This window comes from Sitophilus oryzae, unplaced genomic scaffold (genome assembly GCF_002938485.1).
Source record: "Sitophilus oryzae breed Bouriz unplaced genomic scaffold, Soryzae_2.0 scaffold_149_pilon_pilon, whole genome shotgun sequence".
Taxonomy (NCBI): Eukaryota; Metazoa; Arthropoda; class Insecta; order Coleoptera; family Curculionidae; genus Sitophilus; species Sitophilus oryzae.
The window spans coordinates 409,917-430,589 of NW_022146169.1; the positions used below are offsets into that span (position 1 = coordinate 409,917).

Here is a 20,673-nt window from a genome sequence, read left to right on the forward strand (position 1 = left end):
ACCGAAAAATCAAACTGCAAACACAACCACACTTATCACAACAGAAATTAACACACACGTCCGCGGCAAATGCCCAAGAAAGACTGATCATTCTGATTGGTCCTGGTCCGGTCGTAGCTCACGTCGTATTGTCGGTAAGCAAAATCCCTGTCCAAAAATTTGACGATCAGCGCCATCATCCGTCATAATTGGGAAACTTTTGCTGGAACCATTTTTAATATTTTACTTACATGGCCCTGTAGTCGGCCGCCAGCGCACCGCTGGCTGGCGAAAATGACGGCGCGTCGCCGACAAAATTTCACTTCGGGTGGAGGGTTTTAACAACAGGGAACATGTTTTCTTCCTTTTTCTACACAAAATCGGTTATACGAACTTTAACATTCTCTAAATATTTAAATATTAATAATATAAATATTTTATTGATATTGGGTAACTTAAATATTTTATTGATGTGTCCATTATTTTGTTATAATTCGTTTTTAAGTAATGAATAATATCTTCGTAATCCTTCACTTATAGTAAAAAGATTTACAATTTTTTATATACATATTTTTTTGGCTAGGTATATTTTTGGGTCATAATAAAAAGGATATTAAGTTAATAATTTACATAATGGGGAATTCCATAGGTCTGTTCGGTTTTATTTGAAAGTTTTATGGATTCGTTTTTATTACGTTTATAAATTTTTATAGACCTTAACTGTGCCTTAACCTTAATCTATTGGTGCTGTGTTAAGGATTTTAAAATTATTTTAAGGGAAAATATGACCAGAGTAGAAATAATTTATATTTTTAAATTGGCTCTATTTTTGTTTTGTGTAGATGACTGATGTTTGGTGAATTTGGTATATTTTTTCCAGTTTGTGTAAATTACAAAGAGAATTAATGTAATAAACGTAAAAACAATAGGAAAAATAAAAAATCATAAACATAAGAAAAACAAAACGATAAAACATTTAAATGGTCAAATAGACGGACGGAATTGATATGCCTCAAATGTAATAAATAATGGCCTCAAAAATACGAATGTCATCGTTCTCGTTAATCGTCACAATATTATAAATATCCATAATTAATTCAGTTTGCTTGGTGCTTCTTTCAACTAGAGAAATAAACCAGACTAAACTGGCCGACCGTCCGGAGATGGTAAGGACATGCTCCAGTCGCCGCCCGAAAATCACCGGATGGGGTTTAAACTGCGCAAGTGTTCTTCGCCTGGAGATCGACTATGAAACGGAAAAAAAATGCTTATCCAATCGCCCGCCGGCGAGAGAGCGGTTACTCTATATGACGGATGTGCGCACGCGTTACTCGGAGAGCGCTCGACTCTGAAATAAGAACGAAGAATTTCGGGAAAGCTCCCGCCAGCGGGAGGCTGGCGATCGATTGTGAATACGGCCGTATATCTCCAGTAGTTTCCGAGAGACCCATAGAGAACATCGTAGGAAACTCACCCTGTATTTCAAAAATTGAATTGTTTGAATATCATAATATAATATTGGCCGTAGCTGTCATGGAATTGAGCGAGCGATTAAAAAATTACAAGATTAAACGAACTTGTGAAGTTCGATCGTAATTATATGAGGCGCTTCGTTCGAAGAGATCATTTGAAAGTAGACTTTGTAGTACGGCTTATGTACGCTCTGTGGCCACAATATTTAAAGAATAAAAAATTTACTCTGTGGTATTCTCGGCTACTCATCACCTCACCTATACGTTACTAACTTCATACTTTTAAAGAACCGATTGAGAACTTTATTTGAAATCGGGAAAAAAGTTGATTTACTAATTTTTCCCTGGGTTTCATGGACTATTCACATTGGCTCTTGGTCCATGATAAAATAGGGTGCGGTGATCACTCCGATCTCTTCGAACGAAGCGCCTCATATAATTACGATCGAACTTCACAAGTTCGTTTACTCTTGTAATTATATTTCGGCGCTTCGTTCTCGATATCACTTGAAAGTAGACTTTGTAGATGTTTAAAGGATCGGGAAAAATTAAATCAGCTTTGATAATATAACAAAATAAAATGTCATATTAAGCCAAATGAATACATTGTGAAGAGAATCAATTTCATAGATATCTATAAAATTTGATGCTTGAAGTCTTCAATATATTAAAAAGTAACACAATAAACATCTATCCATATGCACAAATAATCTATTAAACCAATTTTAAGACAATGACAAAATAAACTTATATTTAAATAAGGCCAGCTATGCACGCATGCACCTACTAAAATAAAGAGAATCGTCCGATAAATACGTAGACGAATTCTAATGACCTAAAAAGATTACATAATAGGTAACATAACATAAACAGAGCAAACAATACTTATTATTGTTTCAACATGCAAAATGCAAATTCTTCTGTAAAAAAGTAATAGAATTCTTCGACCATCCTGCTGATCTACGAATGGTACTTAGTAGTAACCCATTCTTGTAAGCTGCAGAAGTTGAAGCATGTCTTACAGAATAACCAGAAAATATTTTAGTATCAATACCAGCAGCCTTAAGGGTACTCTTTATCCAATTACTAATAGTCTGGGATGTAGCCGTTAAATGAGGTTTTCTCGTCGACAAAAACAAAAAATCCTGTTTTTGTGTTCGAAAACTTGCAGTTCTTTGTATACTATAGGCACACATTATCGTGTTGAAGCTACACACACATTGGGTCTATCCTTAAAAAACGGCAGTTGTAAACATGGTTGTTCCCTTCCTATGGACGTAGTTTTCAAAATTTCAGCAACAAAAATCTGAATTTATTCAGTGTCAATGTGAATATTTTCGACCCTAATTTTTGCTAATGTCTGCAACCGTTGAGCTGACGTCAATGCCATAAGAGTCGCTAACTTACGTGTTAAAAGTAATAACGGTAATTTGTCATTATCTCCTAACATATCTAAGTAGTCTAATACTTTACCAGTGTTCCAAGTAAAAAAATATTTCCTCTGTTGAGGACGTAGTCGGTACACAGTAAAAAATTGAGTGTTAAAATTTACACTCAAATTACACTCAAAGGTGGTTCCTATTTGTCCACACTGGTGAGTGTAATTATTATTGTTCCTAAGTATGGTGAAATATTGGTGTGATTTAACCTTTTAGGTGGGGTTAAACTAATCCAATTTAATATCTTTTTTTCCCGAGCTAAAATTAAAAAAGCCAAGAAGAGAGTGTATTTTTACCAATTGTGAGTGCGTTTTTGACTACGGATAAAATCTTTTAAAACCATTTTTAAATGTAAAAATCACCAAGCGTAATGGTAAATAATCAATTTTTAAGTGTAAAAATGGTTTTAACTGAGTGTCAAATATACATAGTTTGGGTGTTAAAATAATTTATCAGTATGGTTAAATACATTTATTAGAGTGTAAATTTGATTTCAGTTCGTGTACTTACCTATATTTAAAATTTAAGGTGGGAAAACATAAAAAAAGAAAAAAATTAAAAATACGAAACGTTTTTATTATATAATATAATAAATAATACAAAAATATACCTTAATTTAGGTAGGTGCATTAGGTAACAACGAAACAAAAAAATATTCCTTACTCTATAGGGAATTACACATTATGGGTAAACACAAAATAAAATATATAATATACCTTATTTGAGGTAGCTATAGGTAACAACAAAACAAAAAATATTCCTTACTCTAGGAAAATAAAAATATATATATATATATATATATATATATATATATATATATATATATATATATATATATACCTTATTTGAGGTAGGTAACAAGGAAACAAAAAATATTCTTTACTCTAGGAAACTATAGGTCAACGCAAAATAAAAAATATATATATACCTTATTTTAGATAGATTCCTTAGGTAATAACGAAACAAAAAGTATACTTTACTTTATTATACTACGGGCTACGCACACGCTGTGTAAATGTGACCCTTGATTGTCCCTTGGTTACCTTCTTAATGGTGATGTATGTATAGGCAAGCAGGAGCAATTTCCTGAGTTGTCTCCTATGTAGGGCGGCAGGGACTTTTGACAGCTTTTTAGGAGACCGCTTAGGAATTATGCTCCTGCTTGTCTATACATACAACACAATTAAAAAGGCAATCAAGGAACACATCCCTAAAATGCCCCTGAATTTGGCAGCCAGGCGAGTGCGTAGCCCGTAAGTCACGGATTATTAATTATTTTTAACTAAAATATACTTAGGTACTATGTAATAGGACTCTGAAACCGATTTACATTCATATGGTTCTTTATAAATTAAAAATTTTGGATCACAAAGGAGTATTTCACAATCAGGTACAACACGGAATGCATTTAAATTTGTTTTAAACTCTTTGGTTTCCCAAGACTTTGTTATAAAAAATGGATGTTCCTCTATTAATACTATTTTTAATATTTCATAAAAAACTGGTAAATTTTCATTGTTAAATTTTACACAAACTAGAAAGGAAGGTTTATACAAAAATCCATATTTTAAAAACTTGGTTTCGATAACTGTCACATTATTAGGAAGGTCTAATTCTTCTATTAAAATATTTTTAAACTCATAATTATTTAACTCAAACATTTTGACAGGACCCATTTCAATTGGGATTTCGCAAAGACTATTTATATTTACAGCTTGTTTTATTTGATGTCGTAGAGCCAAAGTGTGAGGAATATTTTTAAAATTTTTAAATTTTTGTACCAAATCTTTAAAGTACCCATGTTTTGCCTCAAAGCGCATTGCCCATAGGTATATTAAAGGCCCCAATTTTCTGATAGCATTTGGATAATGAATCATCATATGATGCTTTGGAAGAATATTTCCGCTATACTGTTTGACTAATAAATGATGTTCACAAATTAAATCTTCTAGAGTAGATGTCATTTCAATTGGAATTATAGGGGCAAAACATATATTCATAATTCTTAATAAAAATGTGATAATATTCCATCTGTCCCCAACTTCTAAAATAACATCACTTAGAATTAAAGGCAAATATCGTGTAAGAGTCCACGTTTGCGCCGCTCTTTGTCCTATACTACTTCCTGATTTTTCAATGTTGATAGGACTAGGCTTTGTGCATTGGTCAATTGTACCATAATTAAAAAAGAAAATTCGTTGATTAATTTCATTAAGGGAGATTTTTTTTTCAGAAACTAAATAGGTAATAATTAACTTAATTTCAAACTGAGCAACCCCTTCAAGAATATCATGCATTATATCTATAGATGGCGTATTTCCCAAATTAAAATATTTTAACTCATTTAAAATGCTTTTTTCTTTACTTCCATAATAGTTAGAACCAGGTTTAATTTCTGGCAAAGTGTTGAAAAAATCTTGATTGCGCAAGTGACAAAGATCATCAGATTCCCTAAATACGTTTTGAGTGTCATTTTTGTGCATTAAGCACATTCGGCAAAAATAGTTGGCACTGAAAGATTCCACCATACCTGATAACATATTGCCACCGAGGTTGTCAAAACTTAATGCAACCAACGTACCCTTTAGTTTATATGGTAAAAACGATACTTCAATTCCTTCGGTTTCTAATGTTTGCAAATCTTTTACAAAGGGTTTTAAAATGTCATTGATAGAATATTTTTTTAAATCGGAAGAGTAAAAAAGTGCTGCAACGTGAATATTCTCTAATTTACCCAGGAATATTGTTGGTATATTTCTTATGATAAAATAAAATGCACCGATTTTATGAATTCCAGTTTTGGAACCCAAAGGCGCACTGCATTCAAATTCATCGAAATAGAGTTGTATTTGTATTGCATTTGGATTATCCTGAAAAAAAGTATGGTTTTTATAATACTCACCGTCAAAAATTGTTTCTAAATTATTGCTGTTTATCTGAGAGACATATTCCAGGGTAAAATATTTTTGAATATTCTTGTTTTTTAGCAATGTAGATAACGTATTTTTAATGGGAATGTATATAAACGTATCTGTTACATTTTTTCCAATGTAAGTATTACTTATTCTATGAAGGGTTTGATCAGTTCGTACTCCCAATGCGATATTTACAGGTGAGACAATACTTTCAGAAAATGCTTTGTTAATTTTGTACGCTGAATTAAATTTTTGAATAGAAGAAGTAATATCTCTAAAAAATACAATACACTCTTGATCTGCACTTTGAGGCAAGAGAGAACGAATTTCTTCAAAAATATAAGTTAGGAGTTCATCAACATTTTGTACTATAGTAACTAGGGTAGTAACTGGCATTCCATTTGATATTAATTTTGAAATAAAAGAAACTATCTGAAAATTCACATCGGACATTCTTGTCTCGACATTGCTCTCACACTCTTTTTCGATGTTGTGATCCATAAAAGGTAAGGGTTCAGGATGATTTGAAGTGCCGGTGGAAATGTAATCATTGGCATTATTGTCGCTATCATTATTATTATGTCTCCCATTGTTTTCTTTTGTTGTAATATTGGATAATTCAGTATTTTCTTGGTAGGCTGATGGTAAAACTTTAGGTTTTAAAACGCATTTTATTAAATGTTTTTTGTAACCACTAAAAGTATTAAATGTAGAAAGACAACTGCTTCTAAAACATCTTAATGAAGAATTTTCTCGAGAACCACGGAAATGCCAAAGTCGCAAATGTTGAAATAATTTAAATATTTCTGAAAATCTACGTGAGCATATAAAACATTTTAAATGCATTTTAACATTAAAAATATTAATAAACCTACTACTAAAGCGTGACGAATTGATTACAGTACGGGGAGTAATATCTAATAACCTTAACTATTGTTTTCTTCAAAATGTACTATTCGATTTCTTAACTCTCGCATTTTTGTTGTGTAGTGAATTTTTTCTCTATCTATTTCATAAAAAAAGTCTTGTATAAACGTAAAAAAGGTTTCTAGACCAGTGTCAAATTTTACTTTGAAAACAAAGTGTACTTTAAATAGCAAATCAAATGCGTCTAAAATGTTATTTTTACCTGTGTCTAAAAATCTATTGTCAAAAACAATTTTAAAGTCGTGAATGGCTGCCCTTTTTGATCCAATGGCCACAAGAAAAGGCTGGAAACTCTTCCTCACCTCTAAAATTTTATCCAAAGGATCACCCACCTAAAATATTTGAAGTTTATTAAAGAGTTTTGCCAACGCCCGTTTTTATGATAATGATGGTAACCGATCCGCACAGTAACTCTTAGCGACCGGTGTCCCATTTTCGTATAGGTTAGGTTTTACGGGCTATCGAGTAGAGATAAATGAAGAGGGAAGCCCGTTTTGTTCTTGATATACAGGGCGAAATAAAAATATATCAATTTTGACACACCCCCGTTTATCTTGGTTAAGGTCTATTCTCACACGTCAGTTAGTATTAGTGCCAGATGTCGCGAAAACCGCATCTCTCTATCTCTACTCATAAGCGAGAAATCCTGTAAAACCTACGACAATGGAACACGCTATAAGTATATTGCAGAATTTTGACGTGTCGCATTAAGAACCTTTTAGTTACGAACAGATATTATAATAAGCGTTACTTACCGAACAAAAAATCAAGAGCTTATCAATAAGTGAATTCACAGTATCTCGCGAGGAGTTCCTATTTTTCTTGCCTTTTGCAGTGGATGGCAACATATGAATAATAGAAAGTAGTGCTCTCGTATTTTTGTCCCAAGCTAAAATATACATGGCATTAATAATAGTACAGGGTAATTTACTTTATTTTGTTATAAAAATAAGATATTTACCTTCAAGATCTGCCAATTTATTGGAAATTGTCGCCTCGTATATTTCTATGATATTTGCAGCCTTCTTTTCAAACTTCGCCACAAAGTTATTGGCATTAGCAGGATATAGCAAGCTGAAATCTTGTTCAATCTAAAATTATAAAAAATTAGGTTTTAAAGTTCACTAAATTAAAATGACGTGACATACAAGTCCTGGCGTGTCTAAAAATCTGGGATAATCGACAAATGAAAAGTCATTCGTTTTTCTACAGTTAAAAAGGTTTTTCATTTTTTCCATGATTTCCTTTTTCTGCGTCTTGCAGCAAGCATTTTTTAAAAATTCTATGTCTGCTACTTCTTGTTCTGTCAATGTTCTGGCTTTTTTTAAGGTTGGTTCATCTGATGAGTCATCACTATCAGATGTAACTTGTGGTGATAACTTTCGTTTGGAGCTTGGCACCATATTGGATCTTGCAACGGTTCGGAGCCTCCATGCCAGGTAGCCACTTGGGGTTCTTAAGCTGTCATTATAAAATATCTCCTAAAAATTTAAATCAATTTTAAGGCGCTAAATTAAAACCCCACATTGAGCAAGATATCTTTTTGAAAAAAAAAATTATTGGTAAATATCGAGGTAAATATGTAAATATGAGTTTATTCATAAAACAGCGATTTGACACTTTGCTCGTGATGTTTCGTTTAAAATTAAATTAATTTGCAATACATGTAGGTATGTACTTAACAACTGTCAAATCTCTGTTTTATTCGGATAAAGTCTCATATACCTATCATTAAGTTACATTGTTAGTTCATAATAATTATTATTGTACGTACGTATCCTCCTTTATTGCTGAGAGTGTCTCGCAGTTTTGGAAACAACTCGACTATTGCTTTAGCAAATTCAACCTTTATCTCTTTGCTCATACTTATGCCATATGTGTTGGTCATCATTCGGACTGTTAAGTTAACTAGTTCCCTCCTAGTTCGATTATTTAAAACTTGATTTTTTTCATATTCCTCTATGATATTTTGCCCTCCGTTGCATAAAAGAAATTCCTTCAACATCTAAAAGTTATTTTCTTTAGAGTGCAACATGAATTATAATCCTGTAAAATCGATAAGTAGGTAAAATTTAAGTTTCTAAATTAAGTTTGAATCAAAATTTCGGAATATATGACAGATTTTACCCTAAAAAAATACCCTTTAGGTACTCGATAAAGTTAATATTCGAATATAACTTAAGGCTACGAGTTACGATGAAGGATGATTCGGACTTTAAGTGGGCTATATTAAACTCGTATTAATACTTAATTATTACCTTTGAGTTGACATATTTTGCAGTTGAAGTGCTAAGTCCATCAGTTTCATTGTTTTTTACCATCGTATTTGGATTTGAAGGAACAAGAAATCCATCTGAGTCAATGTTAAGAATAAAAACATTCTCAGAATTCTCAGCGGATACAACTCGATTAAGACCACTTGAGTCTGAATTAATTGTACCCTTATCAGTAATATCGTCAGATATCATAGAAATAAGGTTACTATCGTTACAGTCTATAGTATCAGTCTTAGACAGCCATTTCTCAACTTCATCATTAGATGGTGTGTCTTTGTTTATTGATAGGGTTGAATCAGAAGATGAAAAATCATTAATTAATATCCCTCCGATTTTCAAAACACAGTTAGGCATTTTTAAATAGTCAAGAATACAGTCTTCTTCTATGACTGTTCCATCAGGATCGGTAAAGAAAATGTTTTCTTCATCGCCAATATTAAATTTCTTTTTAGCTGTAAAAAAGAGCTTTCTTAGATTTAAGTTTTACCTATTGCAAAAAAAGAATATGTTATAAGAAAAGGACCGCCAGAACTGTATTGTTTGTATATTACATTTCAATGTACATAATAACATGTATACAAGATACAAGTAGGTATATGGGTTTCGTCGAGCTGTCAGTATTTTTCCTTCAAGGCCTGTCACGTCAAGATCGCGTGCTGCACGAAATTTATTATTTATATGTTTTTTTATTATTATTTAAAATGTATTCAATGCAGCACGTGATCTTGACATTACATTGGAGGAAAACTAACCTAAAAACTGACAGCTGCACGAAACAAATAGCAAATTGCAAATCTGGATAAATGAAATTAATCTCGGATATGTCAAAGTGTTGTTAAAAATGTCATCTTTGTGCTTCAGTTTTGGGGACAGATTGAAAAGATGACATTTACAACAACATTTTGACAGATTCGAGATAAATTTCAGATTTTTTGTCTCTCTTTCTTGTAGACAGCTTCCAATACCTAGTTGTTTTTTATGTATTCAGATTGGTTAGATTTGCAAAGCCGAACGTATAGCTTATTCTATAAAATAGCGATTTGACACTTTTCACACACGATGTTTCATTTAAATTTAAATTAATTTGCCATGACAACTATCAAATCTCTGTTTTATTATAGGATGAAGTAGCCTATATGTACAGGATGATCATTTATAATGTCCCCCTGTAAGTATTTTATTTGACGTTTGGGGAAAAAATGTCAAATACAAAAGTTTCACAAAAAAGATTAAGCTATTTGCAAGACATATTTTTATATATACAGGGTGTTGCAGAAGTCGCCCATGGATAAAAGTTATATTTTTTAAATGGAACCCCCTGTATATTTTCAGGTTAGGACGATTCTTTTCTTCTGGTTCAACAATTTTCAAGTTATTTAAGTTTAAGGTTGCATTGAATTTACGTTAACTTGATTTACTCTGCCATGAGTCCGCGTAAGTGCCATGAATTCAATGCAATTTCAACATTAAGTTGCTAAGCAACTTTATGTTATGTGAATTAAGTGAATTTGCACTGAATTCATGGCAGAGTAGATCGACATATGGTATATTCGGAATCATTCTCTTTTCAGTCCCAAAGTTTGAAGTCTCTGTCACTTTCCAAAACAAAATGGTACTCTGTCAAAATTTCGGAATTTCTGAAAAATTTTTAATTATAAGAATAAAATGTATTATTACTTTTCAACACTTTGGAGACTTTTCGAACTAACTTCACACTCATTTTCATGGAAATATATTCGAAAAGTCTCAAAAGTCTAAAAAAGTAAAATTTTTCAGAAATTCCGAAATTTTGATATAATACCATTTTGTTTTGGAAAGTGACAGAGACTTCAAACTTTGGGGATGAAAAGAGAATGAAAAGACCTTTCAAATGAGGTATTACTCGACCCCATATTCCACTTGAAATTTTAGGGGCTCGGCCCCCCCCTTTCTAGGGGGCTGAACTTAAAGTGTTAAAAATTGTTACAAAAAATGTCCCCCTTGGTAAATCAGGTGACGTGTTCGAGCGATTTTCCGTAAAATTGAAACAGAGTGAGATATTCAACCTGTTTCGTTTTAAATGGAACACCCTGTATGATGTCACATATTAATATCACTGACAGTAATATTTTATAGGTTTTTGTTGCGGTTGACGTTTTACGTTCAAAAGTTAACCAACTTTTAACTTCGACAGGAACGTTGACCTTGAAACGTTAGTAATAGCCAATAGAAATGCCTTATTTTTTAGCGCCTCTATTTAAAAAGAATGCGATCATAACATAACCTCAAAATTGTTTCAGTTTCTTTTTGGAAAGTAGGTATGAAATTTCGAAATTTTCTTTAGAAAATGCAGAAAAAAGGTGATTTATATTAAAATTTAGTACTTTGTAGGTGTTTCTATTTGATGTTTTGTTTGATTTGATTCTAACCCATGATGGACAACCCGAAATGTTAACTAAAACGTTTTATATCTATAACTAGCAACAAATTACCGTCGTTATCGTTCAACGTCAACCGCAACGTCGAACCGCACCGTTTTCAATGTATAATTGGGGCTTAAGTGTTTTAGAGCATATAAAATATACTTACTTAAAAATACTATTAAAATCCAGGAAAGAAATAATTATATTGTAGGTATGTAGGTAGGATATCGAGTCTCGCATTTCTATAAATCCGCCATTAAAATTTACAAAGCACTAAACTACTAAACATAATCTTAGATATTTACTTACCTAACTCGACTATTTCAGAGTATGTCACATTATCTGATGTTTCATCAATTTTGGCGTATTTACTTTTGTTGTTTAACTGAATTTTAAACATCATTTTGCCAAAATCATGAGCACTACAACACACGAGCAACCCGTACAACCACCAACCACTAACTGACCAACTTGAAATTTGAAATAGGCAAATAGGCGTGCAGAAACGCGAAAGCAGTGGGGATGTGCCACGTGGATGTCACCCAATATGATGGTTTTTTAACACTCGCGAGTGTTAAAACTGCGTTTTGCAGTCTTTATAACACGGTATGGGTGTTTTTAAGACGTATGTAGGGCAAAAACCATTTCCTGAAAAGTAACGTTTACACTGATTATATGATTCTTACCAAATTATAAGTGAACTTTACACTCCACACACTAATTTCGCTTTTTTTTTGGTAGATTTGATTTTCAAAGTTTGCGTGTTATTATTTCTGTTTAATTTCATTAACGCGAGTGTAAATATTAACACTCTGATAATTTACCACACTAAATATCTTTTCTACCACCAGGTCATTTTTTACTGTGCATTTTCTTATATTGCTATTTTTTGACCGCAAATGGTAAAATCATAACTAAGAGCTTCTCGCCCGTCGAGTGAGATGCACCCTGTACACTACTACGCAATTTAGGATCTACGCGGATGGAGGGGCAGGGCGTAGGTAGATCGGAATGTATAGGTATAGACATATAGGTATAGAGTGGCGAAATTTTGGCTTTTTTATATCGCAATTTGTAAACAGCGCTTATTTGTAAATAACCACCGTTTTTGGAGAGGTATTTTAGATAACAATCGATATTTAGAAATGTTTTGACACCCTGGAAATACTACCACCGAGCACGTCATTGTTGCAACTTGCAACTGCGTTAATACGCCTGGCGGTGACCGCCTCATACTCTTTCAGATATTTAGCAGTAAAATAAAGAAACCTGTTATTTTTAAGCTGTTATTTTAAGCTGTTTTTTTATAAATAACTATAACAGTTTCAACTGTTATCTAAAAATAACAGTTTTGCCCATCACTAGTCACTCTAGAGAGTCTCCTCTTTAAATGATACAATTACAGTTACTGCATCTTCTAAGAGAATCAAATCATATTGGCACACTAAAAGAATTATATGTGTTCTATGGTGTGTTACTCTATTTATTTTCCTCATAAAGACTCATACTTTTCCAGATCAAACAAAGCGAAAAACTGCCAAGTAAACGACATCTAATTATGCGATTATAGCCACCCCGGAGCTTCTTGTTCACGTCGCAATGCGGCGCCGGTTTCCGGAGCCCCGCGGTTTCTTCAGGAGGGCGAAGGCCTGATTAGCACACACACACTCGCATATAAACACCTTCTGAGGCAAATTACGAGGTACGAAACGTTGGGAGATGGTTTTTGCGCGATTATTGTTGGCTCCCCTGCCCCCATTCCGTCCCTTTTCACGACGAATTGTCGTTCGACGGCTTAAATGGAAGTTTAATCCGATAAATATGACCTTTAGGTGTTATTTTTCGGGTCCAGGAGGTGTTGCCTATACGAAGGGTGAAAGGAATAAAGTACGTACAATAAATTCGGTTTGTTGTGTGACTGGGGTAATAGACAGAGAGTTTTTTTTAAGTAAAATGGCTTCCAACCAATCGACCGTGACTAACAAATTTTTCGTTGTCAATTTTGATTCATTCCAATCTTAGATTCCAATACTAAATCTGGATGATCTTGTTATAATAATTTTAATTTCTTTCATCTCAATGCCACAAAGTTCAAATTAGCTCAATAGGTTATACTTTAACGAAAAGTTAATCTTTCAATTAATAGTATATTGTTTTATAAGGAGTAAAATGACACTCTTTGAGGCGAGGCTGTACGTTTGACGAACGAACCAGCGAGTCCGACATACAGGCGCGAGGCACAACAACTCATTTTTACTCCGAATAGATTTGAAATTAGCGCGCGGAGCTTGTCGACCAATGGTGCAGTTAGCACCTGTGACTTAGTGACCAAACCTGCGCAATATCATACCTTCTTTTCTTTGTATCATGGTCGGCACATTCTGCGCGCCAATTTCGAATCGACAAACAGATGACACAATAAATGTGAAAATGAATTTTCAAATGTCAAGCCCAATGGTTTGCCATAACTTTTGAGGTTATGTCCTAATTCTTACCCATTTTGGGTCATTTTTTATTAGTGGCAATTGAACAATATGGCTTTTTTTATATGACGCAGATGATATGCGCAAACTGAACAAAATTGGAGCCGCTATCGATCATACCTTGTTTTCTTTGTATCATGGTAATTATATACTTATCGAGAAACTATGGTTACGGCTGGTTGAATTTGACGTTTTATGTCAGTTTAGTAATATATTTTCGTACTTTTATGCTTAGGTTTAAAAGTGCTGTACTTTTTATGCCTAGGCGTTAAAATGACTTTCTTTATATTATCAATCACATCGCAAAAATTAATACTTTCCTGACGTTTAAAAAAAAATATTGTACTACATTAGGGTTGTCAATTGCCAGACGTTCGGTATTTCCGGGAAAATCCAGCATTTAGGTAAATTTTCCCGGATTAATCAAACTATAAAATCAAATATTATAAAGTTGATATAAACTAAAAATACACACTTATACTTAATACTATTCCATCACATTTTTCGATTGAGCTTCGTTCGTTTATATCTAATTACCCGTATTTACCTTCATTTAAGCTATATTGGTAACGTTTTTATTTTTTCAGATAAAAAACGAGATTGGTATGTTTCCAGTTCACTTCCTGTTTCATCGGAAATAACTACAATTTTTGATTTTGAAATGGCACCCTCGCTATATTTTTACTTTATTCGATAGAAAATGACACTTTGAATAGAATGACATATCATATGTGAACTTTTGACATTTTCGCTTAAAAAATTGTATTTTAAATTTTAATCGAGAGTGCCATGGCTGTGTTAAAAACACTCATTTTTAATCAAGGAACCTTGGAAAAATAGATTTTAATCTCAGTCTTTTTTTGATCATGCCAAATTTCAGGTTTTATAAATTACATAGAGGTGGCTTGCCACTGGCTCTTAGACTATAAAATTGATACTTTTAAAAGTTACGAATGTCTATTATTAATAAAAATCGTTATAAAAAATTATAATTAATATGCACACTTTTATAAATTTCGCAAATCTTTTTATAGCTTCGGGGTAACTCTAATCGCATAATTAGACTCCATTTCGCTTGACAGTTTTTCTCTTTGTACGTTCGAGAACGCCGACTTGTGCTTCAAAGATACGAAACAGCGAAGAAAGTCTTTTAAAAGACACTTTGAAAGCACGGTTTCTTTTACAGGATGTGGCAATTGAAATGCTCGAAGGCATGAAACTAATTAACACATACTCTTTTGATATTAATATTTAGACTCCTATCTGATGTGACAAAGAATATTCTTCTAATAAATATGATATTAAGAGGTGTAAATAAAATTCTTTGTAAAAATGGCAGTATTTTTACATCTTTTATTATGACGCTTGAAGAATGGCTACATAACGATGGGTGGCCAAAATAGATATCCGCATATCATCATTTGTTTCCTGTCATGAGCTTTTCTGTGACTGAAAAGCCCGATACGTGATGTTATCTCTCTTCCGCACTCCGGACATTCAAAAATCTCATTACTTTGTTGCCTCTTTATTTTTTGGTTGTCGTTATTAACTGAATTTACAATTCTCCTCCATTGCGTTCTATTGTGCGCTGCTTCCTCCCACTGAAGCTGCATACTTATCCCTTTTAAGTTTTCATGAAAACATCCTTGTATCTTTTGAGTTGTAGTATCTAGCTGATATCTTCAACAGATGCCTGATAAAAAACGAAAACATTCCTGAAGACTGGAACCTGGCGTACATCAGCTCTATCTTTAAGAAAGGAGACAAAAAAAGATGTAGCAACTACAGAGGCATTAGTTTGACAAGCTCAATGGGAAGGTTGTATGGCAGGATATTAAAAGAGAGAGTAGAAGAGAGCTTTGAAGAAATAGAAGAACAAGGTGGTTTCCGCGTGGGCGTTCTTGTACAGACAACATATTTGTGTTACAACAAATAATTGAAAAAAGGAGAGCTCGAAATTTGGACACGCATCTGGTATTTATAGATTTAGAGAAAGCCTATGACACGGTGCCTTTGAAGAAATTATTTGAAATCTTGGTTGAGGCAAATGTGAGTAAAACATATATTAATGCAATCTGGAATATGTACAAAAATTCAAAAAGTATGATCAGACAGGGGAAGTTCCTATCGGAATCCTTCCTGACATCTAAAGGACTTAGACAGGGGTGCAGTTTATCACCTACCTTATTTAAAATATATATACAGGAGGCATTGAAAAACTGGAGAAGGAAGAGTAGAGCTATGGGAATAGAGATTGACAACCACTGTCTATCGACCTTGTTCTTTGCAGACGACCAAGTTATTGTTGCAGGTTGTGAGGAGGATGCCGACTATATGTTGAGGAAACTTGATGAAGAATACGACAGATGGGGACTCAATATCAACCTCACAAAAACCGAATACCTGAAAGTAGGAGAAGAACAAACTGAAGATCCTAAACTACACATACATGAAATTAAAAGATGTAGCGAATATAAATATTTAGGAAGTATTATATCTGAAGAAGAGAACTCCAAGAAAGATATACATAGTAGAGTTCAACAAGGTAAGAAAGTAATCGGTCTTTTAAACCCTCTCCTGTGGTCAAATAAAACATCCATCCAAACAAAGATAAGGATTTACAAAGCAATCGTAGATCCAATTTTAACATACGGTGCCGAATGCTGGTAATTTACAGCAAAAGAAAGAAGGATGGTCGAGTCAGTGGAGATGGACTTTCTCAGAAGAGCATGTCGCATATCAAGGATGGAATACATTAGAAATGAGGAAATCAGGCAAAGATCAAGGCGAATATATACCAGCACCGACAACATCGAATCGAGACAGCTACTATGGTATGGGCACGTAAAAAGAATGGGAGGGGAAAGATGGCCAAAAAGGGCAATGGAGACACATTAGAAAGTGTCGTCCCCAAAGCAGAAGGAAAAGGGAAGACCTACAACTACGTGGTTAGATGGAGTAGACCAGTACATGAGAGACAGAGCTATTAACCAGGAAGAATGGCAAAATCGAGCAATATGGAGGTCGAAATGCGGGATGCGGCAGAAGCTGTAGGACCCCTGCTTTATATATATATATATATATATATATATATATATATATATATATATATATATATATATATATATATATATATATATATATATATATATATATATATATATATATATATATATATATATATATATATATATATATATATATATATATATATATATATATATATATATAAATAAATAATATTTTCTTGCCTTTAGCTGTGTATTTTTTCTAATTTCGAAAAATCGAAAGTAGAGAAAAAATTAAAAAAAAAAAAATAAAAAGTAAAAAGAAAATTGTTTTGCTTGTCGTAAAGGGGGGAACCAAGCTCCACTCCCACAACCGGTTTCTGGGCCTACCCTTCATCAGGTGGGCTGTCCAGGGGCTGGTTCTCACCGATACGGCAAGCAAAACTTCTTCTATATCTACAGACGATGTCGTAAAGTGTCGGTGAGATATTAGTGCATCTCCCGTCAAAAGATGGTAAAGAGCGTTTTTCGGCCCGCTCAAATATATGAAATGAACAAAATTGTTCATTGTTCATCAGGAAACCGGTTCACTCTTACCCCCTACAAGTTCACCGTAAAGAAGAGATTTCGGTAGGCGGTTTTCTTGCATCCTGCATACGTAGCCAGCCCATCTTAAGCGAGATTTAGTAATCATGACTTCAGCGCTCTCGCAGCTTGCTTTTTCAAGGACTGATTCGTTTGAGACATGGTGGTACCATTTTATTCTTAACAGTTGTCTAAGGTGTCTCTGTTGCAACTTGTTTAATGCGCTCGTGTGCCGGCGCCGGCGGTACGGCACCCAGGTTTCACTTCCATATAACATGTTGGGGATTATTACTGCTCGATACACTGCAAGTTTCGTTTTTGTGCTCAAGTCATGATTGTAGAAAACCCTGTCTTTTAATTTCCAGAATGCTCTTGAGGCGCTGTTGTTTCTGTGCTGAATTTCAGAGTCGATATTTGCCTTTTCCGAAATCAAACTGCCGAGGTAATTAAATTCCGATATACATATTCCAATAGTTCTTCTCCGATTGTTATAGTGCTGTTATGATTTTCCGGGGGAGAGCACATTATTTTTGTTTTATCGATGTTCAGTTTAAGGCTCAAAGTCTCGCATGCCCAGGTATATGTGTTCAGTATTTCCTGTAATTGCTGTAACGTATTTGCAACTAGAGCGCAGTCATCAGCGTATTGGAGTTCTGTGATGAATTTTACACGTCTTTTTGCCCTGAGTCTTTTTATGTTGAACAGACCGCCCGCGCCGTCATACCGGTATCTAACACCCATTCCTCTTTCCTGCAGTTTGCTGTCCACTATAATAGAGAGCGCTGCCATGAATATGTTGAATAGGAGAGCAGCTAGGACACATCCCTGTCTAACTCCTGTATTTGTCAGGAAAGGATCGCTCAGTGATCCATGATGTGACACTCTCGACTTGTTGTTGTTATGGAGGCTTTTACACACAGTAAGAAATTTGTTGGGCACTCCGAATTTTTGCATAATTGCCCAAAGTGCATCTCTGTTTACAGAGTCGAAGGCTTTCGTTGTTCCTTTAGTTTTTCCTGTAGTTGGCAGACGGAGAATATGGAATCAACTGTACCGCGGTTGGTGCGAAAGCCCGTTTGCGATTCTGGGAGGATTTTTTCTATATGTGGGTGGTTGATCGAATTTTTTTTATGTAGACCTTATAATATAATATAATATATATAAATTATTGCTATTTTCAATTAAAGAGGAAATAATATGAACAAAATAAAGGATAATTCGTCGATTCAAAAAAAAAAGACAGAAAAATCACTGTTCCAGTGTTTCCACGGTCAATGCCGCTAATGCCAGAAGTAATATCGCAACTAATACTACTAATGCTACGATTAATCCGCGACCACTGCCCATACCACTAAAGCCGTTACTAATGCCAAATTGTGCTATACTGCTAATGGCACTAATGCGGTCGCTTTGTACACAACAATGCCATCGCAGTTTACTCCTCGCATTAGTATATGACTGATTTGCAAATTAGAGAAGACCAAGAATATTTTTCTCATTTTATCAGCAAAGTCGCAAAAAGTCGCAGTGTTTTATTTTACTGTATGAAAGCCCAATGTTTACTAAGTAAAACGTATATAGACAATATGCTGAATTCTTCGAAATGCGCAACTAAATCTCTAAGTATAATAAAAATGTCACAAATTTAATAAAATTTTCTGAACGCCTAACTTTTAGTTCAAAAAAAAATTGTTAGTATAGAGAATATCAAAATAAATAATATGTTTTTGTAGAATACATATCTGCAGTTTGCTGAGCCATTTTCAATCAAAACAATAATATAAACGTAAAAGGAGCACAAGAACAACAATAATTTATAATTTTAAACATAACATTTAGCCATTTACCTCATATCTGTGAGAAGTAACAACTTTAACGTTTCGTTGAAACAAATGAATGCAACTAAACACACCCATAGCAACGCCATTCATGGCAGACATGATTTAACAAACCAAACCAAACCAAAACTTTCCCTCCGATAATCAGTAATGCAATTCCTCGGTAGTTTCCGCAATCTGATGCACTTCCTTTGTTCTTAAATCATCTTTAGCATCTAAAGCTAATGGGATTGACGGACAAAGCCATGTTCATAGTTCATGTTCTGTCAATCTGAAGAAGAAACATCAGAACGCATATTATGCGGTGTGACAGCCTGGCAAATGTGCTGTTCAGTTCCAAGTTGCTAGACTTTTTGGAAACGAAAAGACTGTAGAATGTAACCTAAGAATCAGAAGAGGACCACAATAGATCTAGAAAGGTCGTATTGGATCAGGCCGATAGCTACCAATCTAACATCTGTGAAAGCAAAATATGCAAAATTAAATCTGTGATATAATAAGTCGTATCATGTCGGTAGGTGCAATTTGTGGTAGCGTGTAAATGCATAAGCGTCTCGAGCCGTTTAGGCTCTGCATTTAATATTCCCAGGTCATTAAACTGATTGCGTTACGCAAGAATATTTATTACAACATCCTGACAAGCCAAAAATTAATAAATCAATATATTATTTAATTATGAATATTATTAATATAAAAAACATAAATTTCAGGTTTCCGTTACAATGTTGTTGAATATGCATTCCTTTACAGCCCCAAAAAACTCATACACACATCTAATCGTCCTGCTATACAAGCCCATTTAAATGCACATTAGTTAAAATGACAGAACGAAACGAAAGGAAAAAAAATCGAGCCCCGGTCGCATATTTCGACCATCTCCGCCGCAGCACGCGACCCCAAACGACCGGTTTCCGGCGGTGCTGCCTTTCTAATTAAATAGATGATTTTTGTTTGCTTAGATAATCATTTAATGGGGGCCTTAACGTTGGCATGCCCCGTTGCCCTCCCTCTTCCTACGGCGATAACATCGACGATCTTATCTGATGTAGGGCGAGCACGCGCCCTTACAGCCTCGGCTCTTAACTAACGTATACGAATTAACGCGACTAAAACGTCCTAATAGCGAATTTATCGACGGAAGGATGGGGAGGAGGAATAATGAGTATTGAGGGGAAAGGCGAGTGAGACCACCCTTCTCGAAAAACGCTTGCTAATTGGTGAAGTAGCATGATGTTTACATACATGCATACGTTTAAAGGGAAAACAAAAATGCCCGGCGTTCTACTTACTCTTAATTAACGCATTATGCGAAACAAATGGCGGTATACGGAATTTATGGGAGGCGGAGC

The 20,673-nt window shown here is 34.1% G+C and overlaps 2 protein-coding genes across 3 annotated transcripts; both read right to left on the bottom strand.

The window, feature by feature from the left end:
- Positions 1-3,735: 3,735 nt before the first annotated feature.
- LOC115877983 lies at positions 3,736-6,679 on the bottom strand. Its single transcript, XM_030894332.1, has one exon. The coding sequence runs from the start codon at positions 6,649-6,651 to the stop codon at positions 4,159-4,161; it is 2,493 nt and encodes an 830-aa protein (XP_030750192.1). The 5' UTR covers positions 6,652-6,679; the 3' UTR covers positions 3,736-4,158.
- A 32-nt stretch (positions 6,680-6,711) lies between these two features.
- Positions 6,712-12,271, bottom strand: LOC115877984. Of its 2 annotated transcripts, XM_030894333.1 has the most exons (8): positions 11,720-12,271; positions 8,991-9,460; positions 8,507-8,737; positions 7,881-8,213; positions 7,694-7,823; positions 7,488-7,621; positions 6,935-7,064; positions 6,712-6,811 (listed from the first exon to the last, which is right to left on the bottom strand). In XM_030894333.1, the coding sequence occupies exons 1-8, from the start codon at positions 11,811-11,813 to the stop codon at positions 6,732-6,734; spliced, it is 1,602 nt and encodes a 533-aa protein (XP_030750193.1). In that variant the 5' UTR covers positions 11,814-12,271; the 3' UTR covers positions 6,712-6,731. The 2 variants fall into 2 exon arrangements, with proteins under 2 accessions (XP_030750193.1, XP_030750194.1); XM_030894334.1 differs by having other exon boundaries at positions 6,712-7,064; positions 8,991-9,495; positions 9,560-11,813.
- Between the last annotated feature and the right edge of the window lie 8,402 nt (positions 12,272-20,673).

Excerpts from the sequence above, each read along its gene's own strand:
- LOC115877984 (XM_030894333.1), bottom strand. The coding sequence starts at position 11,813 with ATGATGTTTAAAATTCAGTTAAACAACAAAAGTAAATACGCCAAAATT. Across the intron at positions 9,461-11,719 it reads CTCTGAAATAGTCGAGTTAG|CTAAAAAGAAATTTAATATT; the intron begins GTAAGTAAATAT and ends TCTTTTTTACAG. Across the intron at positions 8,214-8,506 it reads TCAGCAATAAAGGAGGATAC|GAGATATTTTATAATGACAG; the intron begins GTACGTACAATA and ends TTAAATTTTTAG.
- LOC115877983 (XM_030894332.1), bottom strand. The coding sequence starts at position 6,651 with ATGCATTTAAAATGTTTTATATGCTCACGTAGATTTTCAGAAATATTT.